Source organism: Mustelus asterias, unplaced genomic scaffold, assembly GCF_964213995.1.
Source record: "Mustelus asterias unplaced genomic scaffold, sMusAst1.hap1.1 HAP1_SCAFFOLD_2873, whole genome shotgun sequence".
NCBI lineage: Eukaryota > Metazoa > Chordata > Chondrichthyes > Carcharhiniformes > Triakidae > Mustelus > Mustelus asterias.
In genome coordinates this window covers 20,599-44,927 of record NW_027592818.1, presented here as the reverse complement: position 1 = coordinate 44,927, position 24,329 = coordinate 20,599, and the positions used below count along the sequence as shown (strand labels likewise).

The 24,329-nt window shown below is 56.5% G+C and overlaps 1 protein-coding gene across 1 annotated transcript; it reads left to right on the top strand.

Moving 5' to 3' along the window:
• Positions 1-5,973: 5,973 nt before the first annotated feature.
• Positions 5,974-20,713, top strand: pmf1 (polyamine modulated factor 1). Its single transcript, XM_078207907.1, has 5 exons — positions 5,974-6,540; positions 11,594-11,699; positions 16,823-16,923; positions 17,580-17,775; positions 18,947-20,713. Exons 1-5 carry the CDS (start codon positions 6,014-6,016, stop codon positions 18,989-18,991), a joined length of 975 nt encoding a protein of 324 aa, XP_078064033.1. The 5' UTR covers positions 5,974-6,013; the 3' UTR covers positions 18,992-20,713.
• The last annotated feature ends 3,616 nt before the right edge of the window (positions 20,714-24,329 follow it).

The window sequence follows — 24,329 nt, the reverse complement described above, 5'->3', positions numbered from 1 at the left end:
CCCTCCCGTCTCTCTCCCCCCCCCCTCCCGTCTCTCTCTCCCCCCCCCCTCCCGTCTCTCTCTCCCCCCCCCTCCCGTCTCTCTCTCCCCCCCCCCTCCCGTCTCTCTCTCCCCCCCCCTCCCGTCTCTCTCTCCCCCCCCCCTCCCGTCTCTCTCTCCCCCCCCCCTCCCGTCTCTCTCTCCCCCCCCCCTCCCGTCTCTCTCTCCCCCCCCCTCCCGTCTCTCTCTCCCCCCCCCTCCCGTCTCTCTCTCCCCCCCCCTCCCGTCTCTCTCTCCCCCCCCCCTCCCGTCTCTCTCTCCCCCCCCCCTCCCGTCTCTCTCTCCCCCCCCCCCTCCCGTCTCTCTCTCCCCCCCCCCTCCCGTCTCTCTCTCCCCCCCCCTCCCGTCTCTCTCTCCCCCCCCTCCCGTCTCTCTCTCCCCCCCCCCTCCCGTCTCTCTCTCCCCCCCCCCCTCCCGTCTCTCTCTCCCCCCCCCCCTCCCGTCTCTCTCTCCCCCCCCCCTCCCGTCTCTCTCTCCCCCCCCCCTCCCGTCTCTCTCTCCCCCCCCCTCCCGTCTCTCTCTCCCCCCCCTCCCGTCTCTCTCTCCCCCCCCCCTCCCGTCTCTCTCTCCCCCCCCCCTCCCGTCTCTCTCTCCCCCCCCCCTCCCGTCTCTCTCTCCCCCCCCCCTCCCGTCTCTCTCTCCCCCCCCCCTCCCGTCTCTCTCTCCCCCCCCCCTCCCGTCTCTCTCTCCCCCCCCCCTCCCGTCTCTCTCTCCCCCCCCCTCCCGTCTCTCTCTCCCCCCCCCCTCCCGTCTCTCTCTCCCCCCCCCCTCCCGTCTCTCTCTCCCCCCCCCTCCCGTCTCTCTCTCCCCCCCCCTCCCGTCTCTCTCTCCCCCCCCCCTCCCGTCTCTCTCTCCCCCCCCCCCTCCCGTCTCTCTCTCCCCCCCCCCCTCCCGTCTCTCTCTCCCCCCCCCTCCCGTCTCTCTCTCCCCCCCCCCTCCCGTCTCTCTCTCCCCCCCCCCTCCCGTCTCTCTCTCCCCCCCCCTCTCTCCCCCCCCCCCCCCTCTCCCCCCCCCCCTCTCCCCCCCCCCCTCTCTCCCCCCCCCCTCTCTCCCCCCCCCCTCTCTCCCCCCCCCCTCTCTCCCCCCCCCCCCCCTCCCCCCCCCTCTCTCCCCCCCCCTCTCTCCCCCCCCCTCTCTCCCCCCCCCTCTCTCCCCCCCCTCTCCCCCCCCTTGTCAGGGCTGGTCCTGGTGGATGCCGGAACTGGTGTTGGGGTGGGGGTAATGACACAAGTAGGCAAACTGATCACCTCCCTCCCTCCCCCCACCCCCTCCCCCCGTGGAGGAAGAAACACAACTAATCCCTGGAAGCCGGCCTCGAGCTGTGGTCGGGAGAGGCGGAGGGCGCACGGAGTGAGAAGAGCTCTCGGAGGCTCCAGCTGTGAATGTTTGGGTGTGTGTGCGGTCCAGCCAGCGAGGCGAGGCGAAGGGGCATGTGTGCGGGACATCCGCCCTGGAATGACAGAGGCATGACGTTCAGCTGATCCTCTGAGCATTCAGTGTTTGACGTGCTTCCTGTGAGAGTGTCTGACTACTGCCACCAGTATTTATTTCTGAAAAAAAACCATGTTAGTGCTGCTGTTATTTATGGTGTAAATATTGCCACAGCTGATACACTGCTGTTCGTAGTGCGAGTGTGAGCGTACGTGTGTGCGCGAGTGTGTGGATGCGAGCGCGTGCGTGGATGTGCCCACGCGTGTGTAGTGGTGTGTGCGAGCGCGTGTGTGTGTAGTATGCACATGTGTGAATGTGCGCGAGCATGTGCACACGCAAACACGTGTATGTGCTTACGCATGTGTGAGTGCAAGTGTGCGTGTAGAGTGCACATGTGTGAATGTGCGCGAGCATGTGCACACGCAAACACGTGTATGTGCTTACGCATGTGTGAGTGCAAGTGTGCGTGTAGAGTGTGTATGTGCTCACGCACGTGTGCAGTGTAGTGTCCGCGCGCAGTGTAGTGTCCGCGCGCATGCGTGTCTGTGCTCTCTCACGCGTGTGTGCAGTGTGAGTGCGTGTGTATGTGCGCGAGAGGTGTGTGGTGAGGAACAGCCACGAAGACCAGGTTCTGCTCATGTCCAGTGAATGCACGGGGGGTGGACATCCTCCCAAACTGCCTTTTACACTCAAAATCCCCATTCTCTGTGTATATCCCCACCCTTCCCGTGGGAATGCCCCATGAATCATCAAAGTGTACACACCAGCACACGTTCATAGCACAAGGTGGTTACAGACAAGGGAGACCCCAGTGAGAGTCAGCACCTTCAGGAGAGGAGGGGGACCCTGTACCCCAGTGAGAGTCAGCACCTTCAGGAGAGGAGGGGGGGCCCTGTACCCCAGTGAGAGTCAGCACCTTCAGGAGAGGAGGGGAACCCTGTACCCCAGTGAGAGTAAGCACCTTCAGGAGAGGAGGGGGGACCCTGTACCCCAGTGAGAGTCAGCACCTTCAGGAGAGGAGTGGGGGGCCCTGTACCCCAGTGAGAGTCAGCACCTTCAGGAGAGGAGGGGAACCCTGTACCCCAGTGAGAGTCAGCACCTTCAGGAGAGATGGGACGACCCTGTACCCCAGTGAGAGTCAGAATCTTCAGGAGAGGAGGGGGACCCTGTACCCCAGTGAGAGTCAGCACCTTCAGGAGAGGAGGGGGACCCTGTACCCCAGTGAGAGTCAGCACCTTCAGGAGAGGAGGGGGGACCCTGTACCCCAGTGAGAGTCAGAACCTTCAGGAGAGGAGGGGGGAACCCTGTACCCCAGTGAGAGTCAGCACCTTCAGGAGAGGAGGGGGACCCTGTACCCCAGTGAGAGTCAGAACCTTCAGGAGAGGAGGGGGGAACCCTGTACCCCAGTGAGAGTCAGCACCTTCAGGAGAGGAGGGGGGAACCCTGTACCCCAGTGAGAGTCAGCACCTTCGGGGGAGGAGGGGGGACCCTGTACCCCAGTGAGAGTCAGCACCTTCAGGAGAGGAGGGGGACCCTGTACCCCAGTGAGAGTCAGCACCTTCAGGAGAGGAGGGGGGAACCCTGTACCCCAGTGAGAGTCAGCACCTTCAGGAGAGGAGGGGGACCCTGTACCCCAGTGAGAGTCAGCACCTTCAGGAGAGGAGGGGGGGGGCCTGTTACTCCAGTGAGAGTCAGCACCTTCAGGAGAGATGGGGGGGGGCCTGTTACTCCAGTGAGAGTCAGCACCTTCAGGAGAGGAGGGGGGGGGGCCTGTTACTCCAGTGAGAGTCAGCAGGAAGGGTCTGGTGTACAGGGTCCTGTGCATTCACTGGCAGAGAGGAGGATCTGCTCTCCAATGTCCTGGGCACTCTGAATTGCACTGTGCAATGTTTCCTTTGTTTGATTTTACCTGTGAACCTGCTGTATGATCACTGTTACTGTACAAAGCCATTTGCTGATCAGTAAAACCTCAACATTGTGATCAGCTTCCGTCTCGGTCTCTATCTTACTCTGTTTCATCACCCCTGCCAGTGCAGCACTCCCTCAGCACCGACCCTCCCACAGTGCGGCGCTCCCTCAGCACTGACCCTCCCACAGTGCGGCGCTCCCTCAGCACTGACCTTCCCACAGTGCGGCACTCCCTCAGCACTGACCCTCCCACAGTGCGGCGCTCCCTCAGCACTGACCCTCCCACAGTGCGGCCCTCCCGATTTCTCTCAACTCTACTCCTACACCCCTTATATTCTTCAAGGGATTCACTTGATCCCAGCTGCCTATGCATGTCATGTGCCTCCTTCTTCTTGACCAGGGCCTCAATATCCCAAATCATCCAGGGTTCCCTACTTCTACCAGCCTTGACCTTCACTCTAAGAGGAATGTGCTTACCCGGAACCCTGGTTAACATACTTTTGAAAGCCTCCCACTTACCAGACACCCCTTTGCCTTCCCACAGACTCCCCCAATTAACTGTTGAAAGTTCCTGCCTGATACAATCAAAATTGACCTTGCCCCAACCTAGAATTTTAACTTTTGGGCCAGATCTATCATTCTCCATGGCTATCTTAAAACTAATAGAATTATGGTCACTGGTCCCAAAGTGATCCCTCACTAACACTTCTGTCAACTGCCCTTCCCTATTTCCCAAGAGGTCGTCAAGTTTTGCCCCCTCTCTAGTCGGGCCATCCACATACTGAATGAGAAATTCCTCCTGAATACACTCAACAAATTTCTCTCCACTCAAGTCTCTAATACTATGGCTGTCCCAATCAATGTTGGGAAAGTTAAAATCCGCTGCTATTACCACCCTATTTTTCTTGGAGCTATCTGTAATCTCCTTACATATTTGCTCCTCAATTTCCCACCGACTATTTGGGGGCCTCTCGTATAACCCTATCAAAGTGATTTTCCCCTTCTTATTTCTCAGTTCTACCCATACAGACTCAGTGGGTGAACCCTCGGATATATCCCCTCTCAGTACGGCCGTGATGTTTTCCTTAATGACAAGTGCAACTCCCCCTCCTCTCTTACCTCCTGTTCTGTCTTTCCTACAGCATCTGTACCCTGGAACACTGAGCTGCCAGTCCTGTCCCTCCCTTAGCCATGTTTCAGTAATTGCTATAATATCCCAGTCCCATGTACCCATCCATGCCCTGAGTTCATCTGCCTTGCCCGTTAGGCCTCTTGCATTGAAATAAATGCAGTTTAATCTGGACTTCCCTTGCTCTCTGTCTTGCTTTTGCCTGATCTGTCTGGTACTAGGATTACTGACACTGCCTTTACTATTTAATGTGCTCTCTTTCCGTGCCCGCTGGGCACCGCAGGAGCTGGGGTGTATTATTGACCCCGATAATCACATTTGAATTTGATGTTTTAAGTTTGGCTGTTCCCCCTCCTTTTGGGGAGCTGCCCCTTTTAATTTGTCCCTGAGTTAATTTGATTTTGTATAATTAGTTGGTACCTGAAAAGAAATACTTGATGTGCTCTCCTTAACTTCTGTGTTATCCACAACCTTCTCTTCTGCCTCTCTATTGCTTTGGGTGCCACCCCCCTCCCGAACTAGTTTAATCACTCCTGAACTAGTTTAAACAATCCTGAGCTAGTTTAAACAATCCTGAGCTAGTTTAATCACTCCCGAGCTAGATTAAACTCTCCCGAACTAGTTTAATCACTCCCGAACTAGTTTAAACAATCCCGAACTAGTTTAATCCCTCCAGAACTAGTTTAATCACTCCCGAGCTAGTTTGAACCCTCCCGAACTAGTTTAATCACTCCCAAACTAGTTTAAACAATCCCGAACTAGTTTAATCCCTCCAGAACTAGTTTAATCACTCCCAAACTAGTTTAAACAATCCTGAGCTAGTTTAAACAATCCTGAGCTAGTTTAATCACTCCCGAGCTAGATTAAACTCTCCCGAACTAGTTTAATCACTCCCAAACTAGTTTAAACAATCCCGAACTAGTTTAATCCCTCCAGAACTAGTTTAATCACTCCCAAACTAGTTTAAACAATCCTGAGCTAGTTTAAACAATCCTGAGCTAGTTTAATCACTCCCGAGCTAGATTAAACTCTCCCGAACTAGTTTAATCACTCCCGAACTAGTTTAAACAATCCTGAACTAGTTTAATCCCTCCAGAACTAGTTTAATCACTCCCAAACTAGTTTAAACAATCCTGAGCTAGTTTAATCACTCCCGAGCGAGATTAAACTCTCCAGAACTAGTTTAAACAATCCCAAACTAGTTTGAACCTTCCCGAGTGGCTGTAGCAAGTCTCCCCTCCAGTTCAGGTGTAACCTCTCCCTCTTGAACAGATCACCCCCTTCTCCAGAATAGATCCCAATGATCCATAAATCTAGATCCCTGCACCAGCCTGGACCAATCAGTTGCTTTGTTTTGTGCTATTCTTGATTGACAGCGTGTTCAGCCAATCGGGGCAGGGTTAGGGCGGGGGTTCGGGTTGATGGACAGGTGTTCCATCCAATCGGCCGTCGGTAGGCGGGACCTGGGAGGGGTTTGAGTGCGCGAGCGGGGTTCTGGCGGGAAGAATGGAGCGCGAGGCCGGAGAGGCGGTTGGCTGGGCGGAGAGTGAGTCCCAGCGTAGAGCGGCCGAGCCCGGGGCCCAGCGCGGAGCTGGACAGCCCGGGGCGGAGAGTGAGTCCCAGCGTAGAGCGGCCGAGCCCGGGGCCCAGCGCGGAGCTGGACAGCCCGGGGCGGAGAGTGAGGCCCAGCGCAGAGCGGCCGAGCCCGGGGCGGAGTGTGAGGCCCAGCGCGGAGCTGACCAGCCCGGGGCGGAGAGTGAGGCCCAGCGCAGAGCGGCCGAGCCCGGGGCCCAGCGCGGAGCTGGACAGCCCGGGGCGGAGAGTGAGGCCCAGCGCGGAGCTGCTCAGCCCAAGGATGCAGCCGCGGCCCAGGATGGAGCTGTCCAGCTCGAGGCCCAGGCTTCCCCCGGCGTCTCGGACAGCTCGCCCTCCTCGGGGGCAGAGGCCGCGGTTCGGGCCGAGGAGTCGAAGCGGCTGAAACTCTTCTCGGTGGCGATGGAAACCACCCTGGAGAAACTGCTGGAAACCGCCAGGTAAACCCGAACCCCCCCACAGTGCGGCGCTCCCTCAGCACTGACCCTCCCACAGTGCGGCGCTCCCTCAGCACTGACCCTCCCACAGTGCGGCGCTCCCTCAGCACTGACCCCCCCTCAGCACTGACCCTCCCACAGTGCAGCGCTCCCTCAGCACTGACCCCCCCTCAGCACTGACCCTCCCACAGTGCAGCGCTCCCTCAGCACTGACCCCCCCTCAGCACTGACCCTCCCACAGTGCGGCGCTCCCTCAGCACTGACCCTCCCACAGTGCGGCGCTCCCTCAGCACCGACCCTCCCACAGTGCGGCGCTCCCTCAGCACTGACCCTCCCACAGTGCAGCGCTCCCTCAGCACTGACCCTCCCACAGTGCGGCGCTCCCTCAGCACCGACCCTCCCACAGTGCGGCGCTCCCTCAGCACTGACCCTCCCACAGTGCGGCGCTCCCTCAGCACCGACCCTCCCACAGTGCGGCGCTCCCTCAGCACTGACCCTCCCACAGTGCGGCGCTCCCTCAGCACCGACCCTCCCACAGTCCGGCGCTCCCTCAGCACTGACCCTCCCACAGTGCGGCGCTCCCTCAGCACTGACCCTCCCACAGTGCGGCGCTCCCTCAGCACTGACCCTCCCACAGTCCGGCGCTCCCTCAGCACTGACCCTCCCACAGTGCGGCACTCCCTCAGCACTGACCCTCCCACAGTCCGGCGCTCCCTCAGCACTGACCCTCCCACAGTGCGGCGCTCCCTCAGCACCGACCCTCCCACAGTGCGGCGCTCCCTCAGCACTGACCCTCCCACAGTGCGGCGCTCCCTCAGCACTGACCCTCCCACAGTGCGGCGCTCCCTCAGCACTGACCCTCCCACAGTGCGGCGCTCCCTCAGCACTGACCCTCCCACAGTGCGGCGCTCCCTCAGCACCGACCCTCCCACAGTGCGGCGCTCCCTCAGCACCGACCCTCCCACAGTGCGGCACTCCCTCAGCACTGACCCTCCCACAGTGCGGCGCTCCCTCAGCACTGACCCTCCCACAGTGCGGCGCTCCCTCAGCACGAACCCTCCCACAGTGCGGCGCTCCCTCAGCACTGACCCCCCCTCAGCACTGACCCTCCCACAGTGCGGCGCTCCCTCAGCACCGACCCTCCCACAGTGCGGCGCTCCCTCAGCACTGACCCTCCCACAGTGCGGCGCTCCCTCAGCACTGACCCTCCCACAGTGCGGCGCTCCCTCAGCACCGACCCTCCCACAGTGCGGCGCTCCCTCAGCACTGACCCTCCCACAGTGCGGCGCTCCCTCAGCACTGACCCTCCCACAGTGCGGCGCTCCCTCAGCACTGACCCTCCCACAGTGCGGCGCTCCCTCAGCACTGACCCTCCCACAGTGCGGCGCTCCCTCAGCACTGACCCCCCCTCAGCACTGACCCTCCCACAGTGCAGCGCTCCCTCAGCACTGACCCCCCCTCAGCACTGACCCTCCCACAGTGCGGCGCTCCCTCAGCACCGACCCTCCCACAGTGCGGCGCTCCCTCAGCACTGACCCTCCCACAGTGCAGCGCTCCCTCAGCACCGACCCTCCCACAGTGCGGCGCTCCCTCAGCACCGACCCTCCCACAGTGCGGCGCTCCCTCAGCACTGACCCTCCCACAGTGCGGCGCTCCCTCAGCACCGACCCTCCCACAGTGCGGCGCTCCCTCAGCACTGACCCTCCCACAGTGCGGCGCTCCCTCAGCACTGACCCTCCCACAGTGCGGCGCTCCCTCAGCACTGACCCTCCCAAAGTGCGGCGCTCCCTCAGCACTGACCCTCCCACAGTGCGGCGCTCCCTCAGCACTGACCCCCCCTCAGCACTGACCCTCCCACAGTGCAGCGCTCCCTCAGCACTGACCCCCCCTCAGCACTGACCCTCCCACAGTGCGGCGCTCCCTCAGCACCGACCCTCCCACAGTGCGGCGCTCCCTCAGCACTGACCCTCCCACAGTGCAGCGCTCCCTCAGCACTGACCCTCCCACAGTGCGGCGCTCCCTCAGCACCGACCCTCCCACAGTGCGGCGCTCCCTCAGCACTGACCCTCCCACAGTGCGGCGCTCCCTCAGCACCGACCCTCCCACAGTGCGGCGCTCCCTCAGCACCGACCCTCCCACAGTGCGGCGCTCCCTCAGCACTGACCCTCCCACAGTGCGGCGCTCCCTCAGCACCGACCCTCCCACAGTGCGGCGCTCCCTCAGCACTGACCCTCCCACAGTGCGGCGCTCCCTCAGCACTGACCCTCCCACAGTGCGGCGCTCCCTCAGCACTGACCCTCCCACAGTGCGGCGCTCCCTCAGCACTGACCCTCCCACAGTGCGGCGCTCCCTCAGCACTGACCCCCCCTCAGCACTGACCCTCCCACAGTGCGGCGCTCCCTCAGCACTGACCCCCCCTCAGCACTGACCCTCCCACAGTGCGGCGCTCCCTCAGCACTGACCCTCCCACAGTGCGGCGCTCCCTCAGCACTGACCCTCCCACAGTGCGGCGCTCCCTCAGCACTGACCCTCCCACAGTGCGGCGCTCACTCAGCACTGACCCTCCCACAGTGCGGCGCTCACTCAGCACTGACCCTCCCACAGTGCGGCGCTCACTCAGCACTGACCCTCCCACAGTGCGGCGCTCCCTCAGCACTGACCCTCCCACAGCACTGACCCTCCCTCAGCACCGACCCTCCCACAGTGCGGCGCTCCCTCAGCACTGACGCTCCCTCAGCACTGACCCTCCCTCAGCACTGACCCTCCCTCAGCACTGACCCTCCCTCAGCACTGACCCTCCCTCAGCACTGACCCTCCCTCAGCACTGACCCTCCCTCAGCACCGACCCTCCCACAGTGCGGCGCTCCCTCAGCACTGACCCTCCCTCAGCACTGACCCTCCCACAGTGTGGCGCTCCCTCAGCACCGACCCTCCCACAGTGCGGCGCTCCCTCAGCACCGACCCTCCCACAGTGCGGCGCTCCCTCAGCACCGACCCTCCCACAGTGCCGCGCTCCCTCAGCACTGACCCTCCCACAGTGCGGCGCTCCCTCAGCACTGACCCTCCCACAGTGCGGCGCACCCTCAGCACTGACCCTCCCACAGTGCGGCGCTCCCTCAGCACGGACCCCCCCCACAGTGCGGCGCTCCCTCAGCACTGACCCTCCCACAGTGCGGCGCTCCCTCAGCACCGACCCTCCCACAGTGCGGCGCTCCCTCAGCACTGACCCTCCCACAGTGCGGCGCTCCCTCAGCACTGACCCTCCCACAGTGTGGCGCTCCCTCAGCACCGACCCTCCCACAGTGCGGCGCTCCCTCAGCACCGACCCTCCCACAGTGCGGCGCTCCCTCAGCACTGACCCTCCCACAGTGCGGCGCTCCCTCAGCACTGACCCTCCCACAGTGCGACGCTCCCTCAGCACTGACCCTCCCGCAGTGCGGCGCTCCCTCAGCACTGACCCTCCCACAGTGCGGCACTCCCTCAGCACTGACCCTCCCACAGTGCGGCGCTCCCTCAGCACCGACCCTCCCACAGTGCGGCGCTCCCTCAGCACCGACCCTCCCACAGTGCGGCGCTCCCTCAGCACCGACCCTCCCACAGTGCGGCGCTCCCTCAGCACTGACCCTCCCACAGTGCGGCACTCCCTCAGCACTGACCCTCCCACAGTGCGGCGCTCCCTCAGCACTGACCCTCCCGCAGTGCGGCGCTCCCTCAGCACTGACCCTCCCACAGTGCGGCACTCCCTCAGCACTGACCCTCCCACAGTGCGGCGCTCCCTCAGCACTGACCCTCCCACAGTGCGGCGCTCCCTCAGCACCGACCCTCCCACAGTGTGGCGCTCCTTCTGACAGCGCGTTGCTTCCTCTGGCGCTCACCCTCAGACAGCACGGCACTCCCTCAGCGCTCACACACTGTGTGTCTGGGATTGAAACCCGTCACTTTAACTTAAATAAAAATTTTACCCACCGAATCTCGGTCACCCTTCAGCCTCCCTGTGCAACCTCAGAGGTGTTCCTGAATAACGGCATGCTGGTAAAACATTCTTTCCCGATTTACAGACTTCAGTTCCTGGGACCGAGAGCTGCTGTCTGCCCCTCTCGAGTTATTAAAGTTCATTTATTAGTGTCACAAGTAGGCTTATATTAACACTGCAATGAAGTTACTGTGAAAATCCCCCAGTTGCCACACTCCGACGCCTGTTCGGGTAACTGAGAGAGAATTTAGCACGGCCAATGCACCCAACTGGTTGTATCACAGCTTGGTCTGGGGCTCGTGCTCTGACCAAAGCCACAAGGAACTACAAAAGGTTGTGAATGTAGCCCAATCCATTGACTCCGTCTACACTTCCCGCTGCCTCGGAAAAGCCGCCAGCATATTTAAGGACCTCACGCACTCCGGACATTCTCTCTTCCACCTTCTTCCTTAAGGAAAAAGATACAAAAGTCTACGGTCACGTACCGACCGACTCAAAAACAGCTTCTTCCCTGCTGCTGTCAGACTTTTGAATGGACCTACCTCACATTAAGTGGATCTTTCTCTGCACCCCTAGCTATGGCTGTAACACTACATTCTGCACTCACTCCTTTCCTTCTCTATGAACGGTATGCTTTGTATAGTGTGCACGAAACAATAGATTTCACTGCATGCTAATACATGTGATAATAATAAATCAAAATCAAACTGAAGGAGAATTTAGCACGGTCGATCCACCTAACCACGTCTTTCGGACCGTGGGAGGAAACCGGAGCACCCGGAGGAAACCCACGCAGACACGGGGAGAACGTGCAGACTCCACACAGACAGTGACCCAAGCTGGGAATCGAACCCGGGTCTCTGGCGCTGTGAGGCAGCAGTGCTAACCATTGTACCACCCAGATGGGATGGTTAATTGACCTTTGACACCCTGAAGTCGACAAAGGGTGACTCCTGTTCGTTCGCTCTGTCTCTCCATCTGAAATGAGTTTTAACGCCAGCCGTGTATTTGAGTTTTTTGCTGGGAGATTGCCCACTCGGTGTGTTTCACTAATTGTCGACGGATTTTCTTCCCTGCTTGCAGCTTTGAGAGATTTTCCAAGTGCTTCGAAGCTGTTTACGAGCTTCACCCGCAGTTCACGCAGAGTGTCTACAAACAACTCATCTCCCAGCTCCAGAACTCTATTCAGGTGAGGATTGCAGAGTCTCGTCTATTGGAGGGAGTTAACTGATTAATAATTGCCCCTTGCGGAAGGGCAAGGAAAGTGGTGCTGATCGGGATGCTCTTTCAAAAGCCCCCAGCAGACATGAAGGGCCAAATGGCTTCATCGAAGGCTAACTAAAGAACAAAGAAAATTACAGCACAGGAACAGGCCCTTCGGCCCCTCCAAGCCTGCACCCACCATGCTGCCCGACTGAACTAAAACCCCCTACCCTTCCGGGGACCGTATCCCTCTATTCCCATCCTATTCATGTATTTGTCAAGACGCCTCTTAAAAGTCACTATCGTATCTGCTTCCACTACCTCCCCCGGCAATGAGTTCCAGGCACCCACCACCCACTGTGTAAAAAAAACTTGTCTCGTACATCTCCTTTAAACCTTGCCCCTCCCACCTTAAATCTGTGCCCCCCAGTAATTGACTCTTCCACCCTGGGAAAAAGCTTCTGACTATCCACTCTGTCCATGCCATTCATAATCTTGTAGACTTCTATCAGGTCGCCCCTCAACCTCCGTCGTTCCAGTGAGAACAAACCAAGTTTCTCCAACCTCTCCTCATAGCTAATGCCCTCCATAACAGGCAACATCCTGGTGTATAAAGCTGCAACATGACTTGTCAATTTTTAAACTCAATGCCCCGGCCGATGAAGGCAAGCATGCCGTATGTCTTCTTGACTACCTTCTCCACCTGCATTGCCACTTTCAGTGACCTCTGTACACCCAGATCCCTTTGCCAATCAACACTCTTAAAAGGCTCTGCCATTTACTGTATATTTCCTATCTGTATTAGACCTTCCAACATGCATTACTTCACATTTGTCTGGATTAAACTCCATCTGCCATCTCTCCACCCAGGTCTCCAACCGATCTATACTGTACAGAAGGAGGCCATTCAGCCCATCGAGTCTGTACCGACAACAATCCCACTCATCTCCTATCCCCATAACCCCACATAATTGACCTGCTAATCCCCCTGATACTAAAGGGCAGTTCACCATGGCCAATCCACATAACCTGCACATCTTTGGAGTGTGGGAGGAAACCAGAGCAGCTGGGGGAAACACACGCAGACACGGGGAGAACGTGCAGACACTACACAGTCAGTCAGTCACCTGGGGCTGGAATCGAACCCGGGTCCCTGGTGCTGTGAGGCAGCTGCGCTAACCACTCTGCCTTTTGGCTAATATCAAGCCCAAGGTCGTCTAATCCGACTGTCTGCCCCTCTGTCACGGCTGGGTGTCCTTGGAGAGGGAGCGTGCGGTTTCCGAGTGCACCATCAAGGCTTTCCGTGCTCGTTGGGCACCACAGGGGCTGGGGTTTTGGTTTAATGTTTTAAGTTTCCAGTATACTTTATTTTGTTTCGGGCGTTCCCCCCCACCCCACCCCCACCAAGAATGATGGGGTGCAATGCATCATCTTGTCAGCTTGGATCTTGTTTTTCTCTCCTGTGGAGATGTTGAATTGGATTCGATTGGATTTTGGAGCGAGAAAGGTTTGCATTCGGGTCCACCCGGTCCATTCTGAGTGTTGGCTTTGTAGCTTTAAGAATGAAGTAAAATTTTATATTAAAATAAACAGCTGCTGTCAATGTTCTTAAAGTTTATTTATTAGTCACAAGTTGGCTTACATTAACACTGCAATGAAGTTACTGTGAAATTCCCCTAGTCGCCACACTCCGGTGCCTGTTCGGGTTACACTGAGGGAGAATTTAGTACGGCCAATCCACCTAACCCGCACGTCTTTTGGACCGTGGGAGGAAACCGGAGCACCCGGAGGAAACCCACGCAGACACGGGGAGAATGTGCAGATTCCACACAGACAGTGACCCGAACCGGGAATCGAACCTGGGTCCCTGGTGCTGTGAGGCAGCACGAGTGGCTTCCTGGGCCATTTCAGAGGGCAGTTGAGAGTCAACCACATTGCTGTGGCTCTGGAGTCCCATGTAGGCCAGACCGGGTAAGGACGGCAGATTTCCTTCCCTAGCGGGAACCGGATGGGTTTTTCCGACAATCGACTATGGTTTCATGGTCATCAGTAGATTCTTAAGAGATGTGCGGGGGAAATCATAGAATCCCTACAGTGCAGAAGGTGGCCATTCGGCCCATCGAGTCTGCGCTGATAACAATCCCACCCGGGCCCTACCCCCATCACCCCACATATTTACCCCGCTAATCGCTCTAATCCATCCTGGGACACTAAGGGACAATTTAGCACGGCCAATCCACCTAACCTGCTCATCTTTGGAGTGTGGGAGGAAACCAGAGCACCCGGGGGAGACCCAAGCCGGGAATCGAACCCGGGTCCCTGGCGCTGTGAGGCCGCAGTGCTAACCCGCTGTGCCGCCTGCTGTGTGATTCTAAGTGATAAATGTCAGTTCAGTTTACCTGTCTTTACGCTCGGAATAATCAACAACCCTCGTGTCATCCCCGTGCTTCAAGTTATAGAGTCTGGCAGCACAAATAGGGGCGGCACAGTGGGTTAGCACTGCTGCCGCACAGCGCCAGGGACCCGGGTTCGATTCCCAGCTTGGGTCACTGTCTGTGTGGAGTTTGTACGTTCTCCCCGTGTCTGCGTGGGTTTCCTCCGGGTGCTCCGGTTTCCTCCCACAGTCCGAAAGACGCGCTGGTTAGGGTGGATTGACCCGAACAGGTGCCAGAGTGTGGCGACTAGGGGAATTTCACAGTAACTTCATTGCAGTGTTAATGTAAGCCTTGTGACTAATAAATAAACTTTAAATAGAGGCCCTTCAGCCCATCGTGTCCATGCTGGCTATCAAGCACCTATCCTAACCCCATTTTCCAGCATTTGGTCCGTAACCTTCTATGCTGTAGCGTTTCAAACGCTTATCTAACTGCTTCTTAAATGTAGTCAGGGTGCCTGCCTCTACCCGCCTTTCCGGCAGTGAGTTCCAGACTCCTACCGCCCTCTGGGTGAAGACTTATTTCCTCAAATCCCCTCTTAAATCTTCTGCTCCCAACCGTAAATCTATGCCCCCCTAGTTACTGACACCTCTACCAAGGGGAAAATTTCCTTCCTATCTACTGTAATTTTGTACACTTCAATTATCCGCCCCTTCCCTGCTTGAAGGGTAACATTCGCAGCACAACCAGTCTGTCTTCATAACTTCTCTAATTCTGTTCGCATCTGCATTCCCGATTCCCATTGCTCCACCAATGGCGGCCGTGCCTCCAGCTGCCTGGGGGGCGGGGGCACCCTAAGCTCTGGAACTCCCTCCCTAAACCCCTCTCCTTAAAGACACGACTTGAAGTCGACCTCCTTGGCCCTGACCCGAACATTTCCTTAGGTGTCTCAGTGTTTAAATCTTGTGCGATTAAAAAATGGGGTGTTTTGCCACGTCACAGGCGCTGTGTAAATGCAGGTTGCTGTAGTTGGGAGCTGTTGGCCAGACACACGCACACTGTTCTTCAACATGGAGTAGCCTTCCAGATCCATTCACGGAAGGAAGAAACTAGAAGCAGGAGTAGGCCATTTGGCCCTTCAAACCTGCTCCGTCATTCATTTTGATCATGGCTGATTATCGAATTCAGTATCCTGATTTTCCCCCCCATTTGCTTTGATCCCTTTAACCCCAAGAGCTATATCTAATTTCTCCTTGAAATCACACAACGTTTTGGCCTCAATTACAAGAGCAGCGACTGAGCTAGAAGGGGGAAGGGATTCCTGGCCCAATGGACGGATTTTGGGGTTAGTGGTGGACCAGATTTAGGTTAAAAGTTGCCACAGTAAACCGCTTCTCATTTACTGTTGTCAAAACCCCTCACCTTTAAGAGATCTCCCTTAACCTTCTCTGCTCTGAGAGGAACATTCCCAACTTCTTCTTTTATTCATTCATGGGACATGTGCGTCGCCGGCTGGGCCAGCATTTATTGCCCATCCCTAGTTGCCCGAGGGCAATTGGAAATCAACCACATTGCTGTGTGGCTCTGGAGTCACATGTAGGCCAGACCGGGGTAAGGACGGCAGATTTCCTTCCCTAAAGGACATTAGTGAACTGGATGGGTTTTTCCAACAATCGGCAATGGTTTCATGATCATCAGTAGATTCTTAATTCCAGGTATTTTTTATTGAATTCCAATTCCACCATCTGCCGTGGCGGGATTCGAACCCGGGTCCCCCAGAACATTAGCTGAGTTTCTGGATTAATAGTCTAGCGATTGAGCGGCATGGTGGCACAGTGGTTAGCACTGCTGCCTCACAGCACCAGGGACCCTGGTTCAATTAAGGATTAGGGACCCCACGCACCCCGGACATACTCTCTTCCATTGGGGAAAAGATACAAGTCTGAGGTCACGTACCAACCGACTCAAGAACAGCTTCTTCCCTGCTGCCGTCAGACTTTTGAATGGACCTCCCTTGCATTAAGTTGATCTTTCTCTACACCCTAGCTATGACTGTAACACTACATTCTGCACCCTCTCCTTTCCTTCTCTATGAACGGTATGCTTTGCCTGTATAGCATGCAAGAAACAATACTTTTCACTGCTCTGGCCTTGGGTCACTGTCTGTGTGGAGTCTGCACATTCTCCCCGTGTCTGCGTGGGTTTCCTCCGGGTGTTCCGGTTTCCTCCCACACCAAAGATGTGCAGGTTAGGGGGATTGGCCGTGCTAAATTGACCATAGTGTCAGTGGGACTAGCAGGGTTATGGGAATAGGACCTAGGTGGGATTGTGGTCAGTACAGAATGGCCCCCTGCACTGTCAGGATTCTATGATAATACAGCGGAGCCCCGTTGTAACGCGCCCCGATTTAGCGCGAAATCGGATATGAGGCGATGAATCATTGGAACCTTTTTTTTTTACTATTTCCGGTTCAGTGATTTAGCGCGACCCCGATAACACTTTATGGACCCCAACCATCGCGTTACAACGGGGCTCCACTGTATTACTAGGCCATTGCCCCCCCATAATACACTGCAATAAAACAGTGTCCTCACTCCCCGCTACCTCTGCTTCTGCTTGCCCTTTTAACAGTGCAACATTTTCATTCTCTGAGGTGGAGGTTTCTGAGTTTTGGGGTGGATAATTAGCCTTGTGCGTGGATTTTCATGCTGGATCTTCTCACACCCCACCACAGGAGGAGGTCAGACAGATTTCCGAAGACGGACTGTTTGAACGAGCACTCCCTAAACTGGATCAGCTGGAGGAAGACTCTGAAGAACGCTCAGAGCCTGCATGGTAAGGAGCAAAACCCCCCCCCCCGCCTTCATTCTGAATAAAGTGTCAACTCGAGGGCTTTCTTCCTGCTGCTTGACTGCTGTGTCCGGTCTCACTGACCCCTGGGTTAGAGAGAGCAAACCAGCCATGGTCACTGTCCAGTGACCTCTGGATTAGAGTGGGGAAATCAGCCAGGGTTCCTGCTCCTGGTCACTGTCCAGTGATCCCTGGGTTAGAGAGAGAGGGGAAATCAGCCAGGGTTCCTGCTCCTGATCACTGTCCAGTGATCCCTGGGTTAGAGAGAGAGGGGAAATCAGCCAGGGTTCCTGTTCCTGATCACTGTCCAGTGATCCCTGGGTTAGAGAGAGAGGGGAAATCAGCCAGGGTTCCTGCTCCTGATCACTGTCCAGTGATCCCTGGGTTAGAGAGAGAGAGGGGAAATCAGCCAGGGTTCCTGCTCCTGATCACTGTCCAGTGACCACTCCAGGGTTCCTGCTCCTGATCACTGTCCAGTGATCCCTGGGTTAGAGATAGGAGGCCATTAGGTGAGCAGGCTGTGACGGTGCCAACAGATCACTAGGTGTCTTTCAGGGTGATGGGGCTCTGGGTTAGTGTGTGGGTGGAGGCTGCAGGGTGCGATCGCTGCCGGTTGAAACCACCACTGCTGAATTTTCCAGGCGTCCCTCGGGCTCTCCGGCGACGGACGTACAGAGACACCTGGTGCCATACCGGCAGCAGCAGCGCGACTACCTGCGGCTCAAACTGAAGAGGGCCAAGGAGGAGAACGCGGCTCTGGCCCAGTCTGTCCTCAGCGGCAGAGAGAGGATCGAGGCTTTAGCACGATGTCGGGACGAGCAGTGCCAGCGATGGCAGGTAGGTCAGGTTCAGGAAGCCATAAACCCCTCAGCTAATAAAACAGTCCCCCCAGAATCGCAGGAAGGGAAGGTGTTGGATATGGGGATGGGGTGAGAGTGGGATGGGGGGGGGGGTGGTTGAGGAAATGTGGTCTTGCCAGGCGGGTGTTGGGAAAATGAGTTGTGAGAATTTGTTTTTTTTTTACGGGATAAGGGTGGTCTCTGGCTGGGCCAGCATTTACTGCCCACCCCTAACTGCCCTCCATTTCAGAGGGCAGTGTGGAGTTAATCACTTTGCTGTGGCTCTGGAGTCACATGTAGGCCAGACCGGGTAAGGACGGCAGATTTCCTTCCCCAAAGGGAACCAAATGGGTTTTCCAACAATCGACGATGGTTTCATGGTTTTCACTAATTCTTAATTCCAGATATTTTCAATTATTGAATTCAGATTTCACCATCTGTTGTGGGTGGTACAGTGGCACAGTGCTTAACACTGCTGCCCCACAGTGCCAGGACATTGATCGCTCCACCAAGGGGAAACATTTTGTCCTGTCTAATCTATCTATGTCCCTCATAATATTATACATCTCAGGTATGTGTCCCCGCTCAGTCCCCTCTGCTCCAAGGAAAGCAATCCCAGCCTATCCAATCTCTCTTCATTACTAAAACTCTCCAGCCCAGGCAACACCCTGGTGAATCTCCCCTACACCCTTTCCAATGCTGTCTCATCCCTCCTAGGGCGGCACAGTGGGTTAGCACTGCTGCCTCACAGCGCCAGGGGCCCGGGTTCGATTTCGAGCTTGGGTCACTGTCTGTACGGAGTCTGCACGTTCTCCCCGTGTCTGCGTGGGTTTCCTCCGGGTGCTCCGGTTTCCTCCCACAGTCCGAAAGATGTGCTGGTTAGGGTGGATTGGCCGTACTAAATTCTCCCTCAGTGTACCCGAACAGAGTGTGGCGACAAGGGGATGTTCACAGTAACTTCATTGCAGTGTTAATGTCAGTCTGTTTGTGACACTAATAAATAAACTTTCAAAACCCTTTTTGAACCCGGGTCCCCAGAGCACTGCGCTGGGCCTCTGGATTGCTTGCCCAGTGATAATACCTGTGTGCTAATGATGGGTTTGGAGTGGGTGTTCGGTGTTGAGGAGGAAGCTGCCTCTTACTGTCACTGCTGTGTGTTTATTTGTCAGGAATGCACTGAACTCTGTCGTCAGTTCCAGTTGGATGAGCAGTGAGAGGAAATGAAGATAACCGGAGTCGGAAGGCCAGCGTCAAAGCGGAAATGTTATTCTCAATCCCGTCTTCCTGCGCCTTCACTCATAGTCCCTGTCCTGCAACTGTAACAGGTGAACCAACCTGACTCCCAGGTCCTATTGCAACTGCACTAAATAACTGGTGTGGGGAGTGAAGCGTACCGGGGTGGGAAGGGTGAGTGAATAGTGTATGTAACAGCAATGACACTCTATCTAACCCCGTGCTGTCCCTGTCCTGGGAGTGTTTGATGGGGGCAGTGTAGAGGAAGCTTTACTCTGTATCTAACCCAGTGCTGTACCTGTCCTGGGAGTGTTTGATGGGGGACAGTGTAGAGGGAGCTTTACTCTGTATCTAACCCCGTGCTGTGCCTGTCCTGGGAGTGTTTGATGAGGACAGTGTAGAGGGAGCTTTACTCTGTATCTAACCCCGTGCTGTACCTGTCCTGGGAGTGTTTGATGGGGGACAGTGTAGAGGGAGCTTTACTCTGTATCTAACCCCGTGCTGTACCTGTCCTGGGAGTGTTTGATGGGGACAGTGTAGAGGGAGCTTTACTCTGTATCTAACCCCGTGCTGTACCTGTCCTGGGAGTGTTTGATGGGGACAGTGCAGAGGGAGCTTTACTCTGTATCTAACCCCATGCTGTACCTGTCCTGGGAGTGTTTGATGGGAGACAGTGTAGAGGGAGCTTTACTCTGTATCTAACCCCGTGCTGTACCTGTCCTGGGAGTGTTTGATGGGGACAGTGCAGAGGGAGCTTTATTCTGTATCTAACCCCGTGCTGTACCTGTCCTGGGAGTGTTTGATGGGGACAGACAATTTTCTCAGCTTGATGGATGCAAAGTTCCTGTAAAATATTTTGACCTGTGCCTTGGATTTCGGAGTGTGGAAGCTTTATTCCCAGTTGCGGTGTTGATAAATCTTCCCTGTTAAGGTTCAGTTTTGTGTGGAGTGCCGTCTTGCTCCTCGCTCTCTCTCCTTGCTCTAGCTGCTGCCCAGTTTCTGGGAGGGTTGGCCTGATCTGGTTTTGTATTGATGTGCTGGGGTCTGTTAACGCCTTTCCCCCAGGACAAGGTATGAGTGAGGACACCTGAGGTGAGGGACGGGAGGGTGGAGAAGTGTCCGGCTCGGAGCTAGCGGTGGGACGATGAAGATCGCACAGTGGAATGTGGAAACAGCGCCTATCCTGGAGACCAGAAACACGGCACAGCTGCCTCACTAACACCTTATCCGTCTGGGTGCATTGCTTTAACCGCCTCTCTCTCTCTCTGACGCCGATCGACCGGTTAACCCCTGCCCCCTCCCGGGCCAGGGGACTGCGTGGACCCTCACTATCCCGCCAGCCTGGTTTATGCTCGCTCCGGTCCTGTCCCGATCTCCAGCTCGTTGCTGCCTGTCCCGGGATCCACCGTTTCAAAGTCCGCAGAGGGCGACGTCTCGACTTCCACTGCACAACAGACAGCGTACAACCTCTGCGCTGCTCGGAGAGCGGGGGAGTGGGGGGGAGACAGTGGGATGGGGGGAGGGGGGAGACAGTGGGATGGGGGGAGACAGTGGGATGGGGGGGGAGACAGTGGGATGGGGGGAGGGGGGAGACAGTGGGATGGGGGGAGACAGTGGGATGGGGGGAGGTGGGATCCACCGTGTAAATTTGTGTGTGTGTTGGAATTAAAATGAAGCTGGAAATCGGTGTGAAATACAAAAGCATCTTGTGTTCTGTCTCTTCATTCCCCCATGCTCCTTTCTTGCACTGGTGTACAGGCGCTGATCTGTCTGCCCAACAGATATCTGAGTGAATTGGGTTCGTCTGTGCCCAGGGAATGGCTACTCCTGCCTGCAGGTTCTTCCCTCCTCCACCCGTAAGGGTAAAGTCACCATAGCCCCAGAATATCTTCGGCTGCAATCTCCTTTTTTGAGGGGCAGAGATGCCTGGTGGTGATTTAACCTGAGGGTCAGGCGAGGGGGGTCGCGGCTGAGAAGGTCGGACCTCCATTAGGAACCTCAGCCACGCAGGGAATTGAACCCACGTTGTTGGTGCCGCTCTGCGTCACAACCAGCCAAAAGAACTAACCGATCCCTCCTCAGCCACGAGGGGCGACGATTGTCGACAGCTCTCCCTCAGCTCCTGTCCTGAGGCAGGGTAAATACCCTCTCCTGGGGAGTGTCTGAATGGCAGGTGATACCTCGACCGGTGACCAGGCGGTATCTGAGCTTTAGTTTCCTCGTGCTGTTTTAGAATCCCTCTCCCCGCCTGTGGATGCTGTTCCATTGAGGGCACACACCCCAGCGCAAAGGAGAGACCTTTTCACCAAATTCAGACAGAACCAGCTTAGTGCTGGAGAAGGCCATTCGGCCCATCCTGCCAGTTCTCAAATCGAGCTCTCCCGTCCCATCCCCCCCTCCGCCCCCCTTCCCTCCCCAAATACCTGCACTTTCCAACTGTTTATCCAGTTCCCCTCTGGAAAGTCCTATTGAACCACCAGCCTGTCCAGCGGCACCTTCTAGATCAACAGCTCACTGATGTGGAGCCGGTTGCTCAGTTTGTGTGGCCCATTGCGTCAAGGGGTAAGCGACAGATGAAGCATGGGGCGGGGATATATTCTGGTTGGGGGGAGTAAGAGGGAGGGGTGTTGCAGTGTAGGGTATTCTTATCCTCGTTTTCAAATACTTGCATAGCCTCATCGACCCCACCATTGTTTCCTCCAAATCCCACCCTCCTCCCCTCTCTCTGTCACCTCCTCCAGCCCCCCTAAAACCCCCCTCTATCTCTGTCACCTCCTCCAGCCCCCTACACCCTCCTCTCTCTGTCACCTCCTCCAGCCCCCTACACCCTCCCTCTCTCTGTCACCTCCTCCAGCCCCCTACACCCCCCCTCTATCTCTGTCACCTCCTCCAGCCCCCTACACCCCCCCTCTATCTCTGTCACCTCCTCCAGCCCCCTACACCCTCCCTCTCTCTGTCACCTCCTCCAGCCCCCTACACCCCCCCTCTATCTCTGTCACCTCCTCCAGCCCCCTACACCCCCCCCCTCTATCTGTCACCTCCTCCAGCCCCCTAAACCCCCCCTCTATCTCTGTCACCTCCTCCAGCCCCCTACCTCCCTCTCTCTGTCACCTCCTCCAGCCCCCTACACCCCCCCTCTATCTCTGTCACCTCCTCCAGCCCCCTACACCCCCCCTCTATCTCTGTCACCTCCTCCAGCCCCCTACACCCCCCTCTATCTCTGTCACCTCCTACACCCCCCCCACCTCTATCTCTGTCACCTCCTCCAGCCCCCTACACCCCCCCTCTATCTCTGTCACCTCCTCCAGCCCCCTACACCCCCCCCCCTCTATCTCTGTCACCTCCTCCAGCCCCCTACACCCCCCCTCTATCTCTGTCACCTCCTCCAGTCCCACAACATTCCAATGTATCTGCACTCCCCCAGTTCTGGGCTCTCCTGAATGTTAATCAGACTGTTTAGGAGGGCCTACCTTCTGGAATTTCCTCCCCAAATCCCACCCCACCCACCCTCTCTCTTATAAGCCTCTCCTCAGAACCTGCCTTGTTTGACCAGGAGTTTTGGCGGCTTCTCAGTACAAGTTGTAGCCGTCCCCCTGGTGTGTGAGTCCAGTGTGGGTGTGCTGCGCAGTGTCCTGGTATCTTTTCCCAGATCCGAAATGCCCACTGAATGCAGACCGTTGGCCACATCACCGCAGCGTTGAAGGAGTTTCTTGCAATGGTGTCACATTACGATCGGCAGTCGCTGTAACTAAAAGTAGGACCCCTCCCCCTTTCCCCAACTCCAATCAGTATCAAACTCTGCATTCTCCCCACCACCTCCCCTCCACCTCCCGCCCCGAGTTCCAGCCCTGCCAGATGTGACCAGGATAAATGGATCTCCCCGCAGAGTGTCACCTCCCTGTGTCTCCCAACACAAAGGGGACAAAAGTAACTCGCTTTGAGAGTGTGGGGCTCCCTGAACAGCGGATTACGGGAGCTGTGATCTTTGCCCTGTGTAACCACTGATGCCATTACCCAGCTAATGGGATGAGGTACCATCCCCGCTGACTGAGCGGGGGACGCAGCACTCCCATTGCCCCCACCCCCCCTCCCTTCCTGCATTGTAACCTCCGTTACCAAGGTTTTCCTCTGACTTAAGATTCTTACACGCCAATAGACACAAACAATCCTGAGTGGGGGAACCGCGCTGATTCCTCACTGAAAGGAAAAGTTTTGCAGTTGAAAGAAGAATACTCGGGTTCCTTACACACGATTGTTCCCTTTTCTCGTTCTGTTTCAACCTCACCTAATTAGAGAGGGGGTGGGTGGCTAAAGGAATTACATTCCTGTAGCGCCTTTCACAACCTGGGTGTGTCCCAAAGCACTTTACAAGCCAGTGCGGTACTCTTTAAAAATACGTTCGAGGGACATGGGTGTCGCCGGCTGGGCCAGCATTTATTGCCCATCCCTAGTTACCCAAGGGCAGTTGAGAGTCAACCACATTGCTGTGGCTCTGGAGACGCATGTAGGCCAGACCGGGTAAGCATGGCAGGTTTCCTTCCCTCAAGGACATTAAGTTTAAGTATTATTGTCGCAAGCAGGTTTACATTAACACTGATGTGGAGTTGCCGGCGTTGGACTGGGGTAGGCACAGTAAGAAATCTCTCAACACCAGGTTAAAGTCCAGCAGGTTAATTTGGGCAGTGCTCCGAAAGCTTGTGCTACCAAATAAACCTATTGGACTTTAACCTGGAGTGGTGAGACTACTTACTGCACATTAACACTGCAATGAAGTTACTGTGAAAATCCCCTAGTTGCCACACTCTGGCGCCTGTTCGGGTTACACTGAGGGAGAATTTAGCACGGCCAATGCACCCTAACCAGCACGTCTTTCGGACTGTGGGAGGAAACCGGAGCACCCGGAGGAAACTCACACAGACATGCTCAAAGACTATTTGCTCGGGTGGATGGAGCTATTACAAGGGGGCATAACTAATAGGGTTCACGGTGGGAGATATAGGAAGGATATCAGAGGTAGGTTCTTTACGCAGAGAGTGGTTGGGGTGTGGAATGGACTGCCTGCAGTGATAGTGGAGTCAGACACTTTAGGAACATTTAAGCGGTTATTGGATAGGCACATGGAGCACACCAGGATGATAGGGAGTGGGATAGCTTGATCTTGGTTTCAGATAAAGCTCGGCACAACATCGTGGGCCGAAGGGCCTGTTCTGTTCTATGTTCTACATGGGGAGAATGTGCAGACTCCACACAGATGGTGACCCAAGCCGAGAATCGAACCCGGGTCCCTTGCACTGTGAGGCAGCAGTGCCACCCCATGAG

Coding starts and splice junctions, on each gene's coding strand:
- pmf1 (XM_078207907.1), top strand. CDS start 6,014: ATGGAGCGCGAGGCCGGAGAGGCGGTTGGCTGGGCGGAGAGTGAGTCC. Junction 6,541..11,593: donor AAACTGCTGGAAACCGCCAG/GTAAACCCGAAC, acceptor CCCTGCTTGCAG/CTTTGAGAGATTTTCCAAGT. Junction 11,700..16,822: donor AGCTCCAGAACTCTATTCAG/GTGAGGATTGCA, acceptor ACCCCACCACAG/GAGGAGGTCAGACAGATTTC.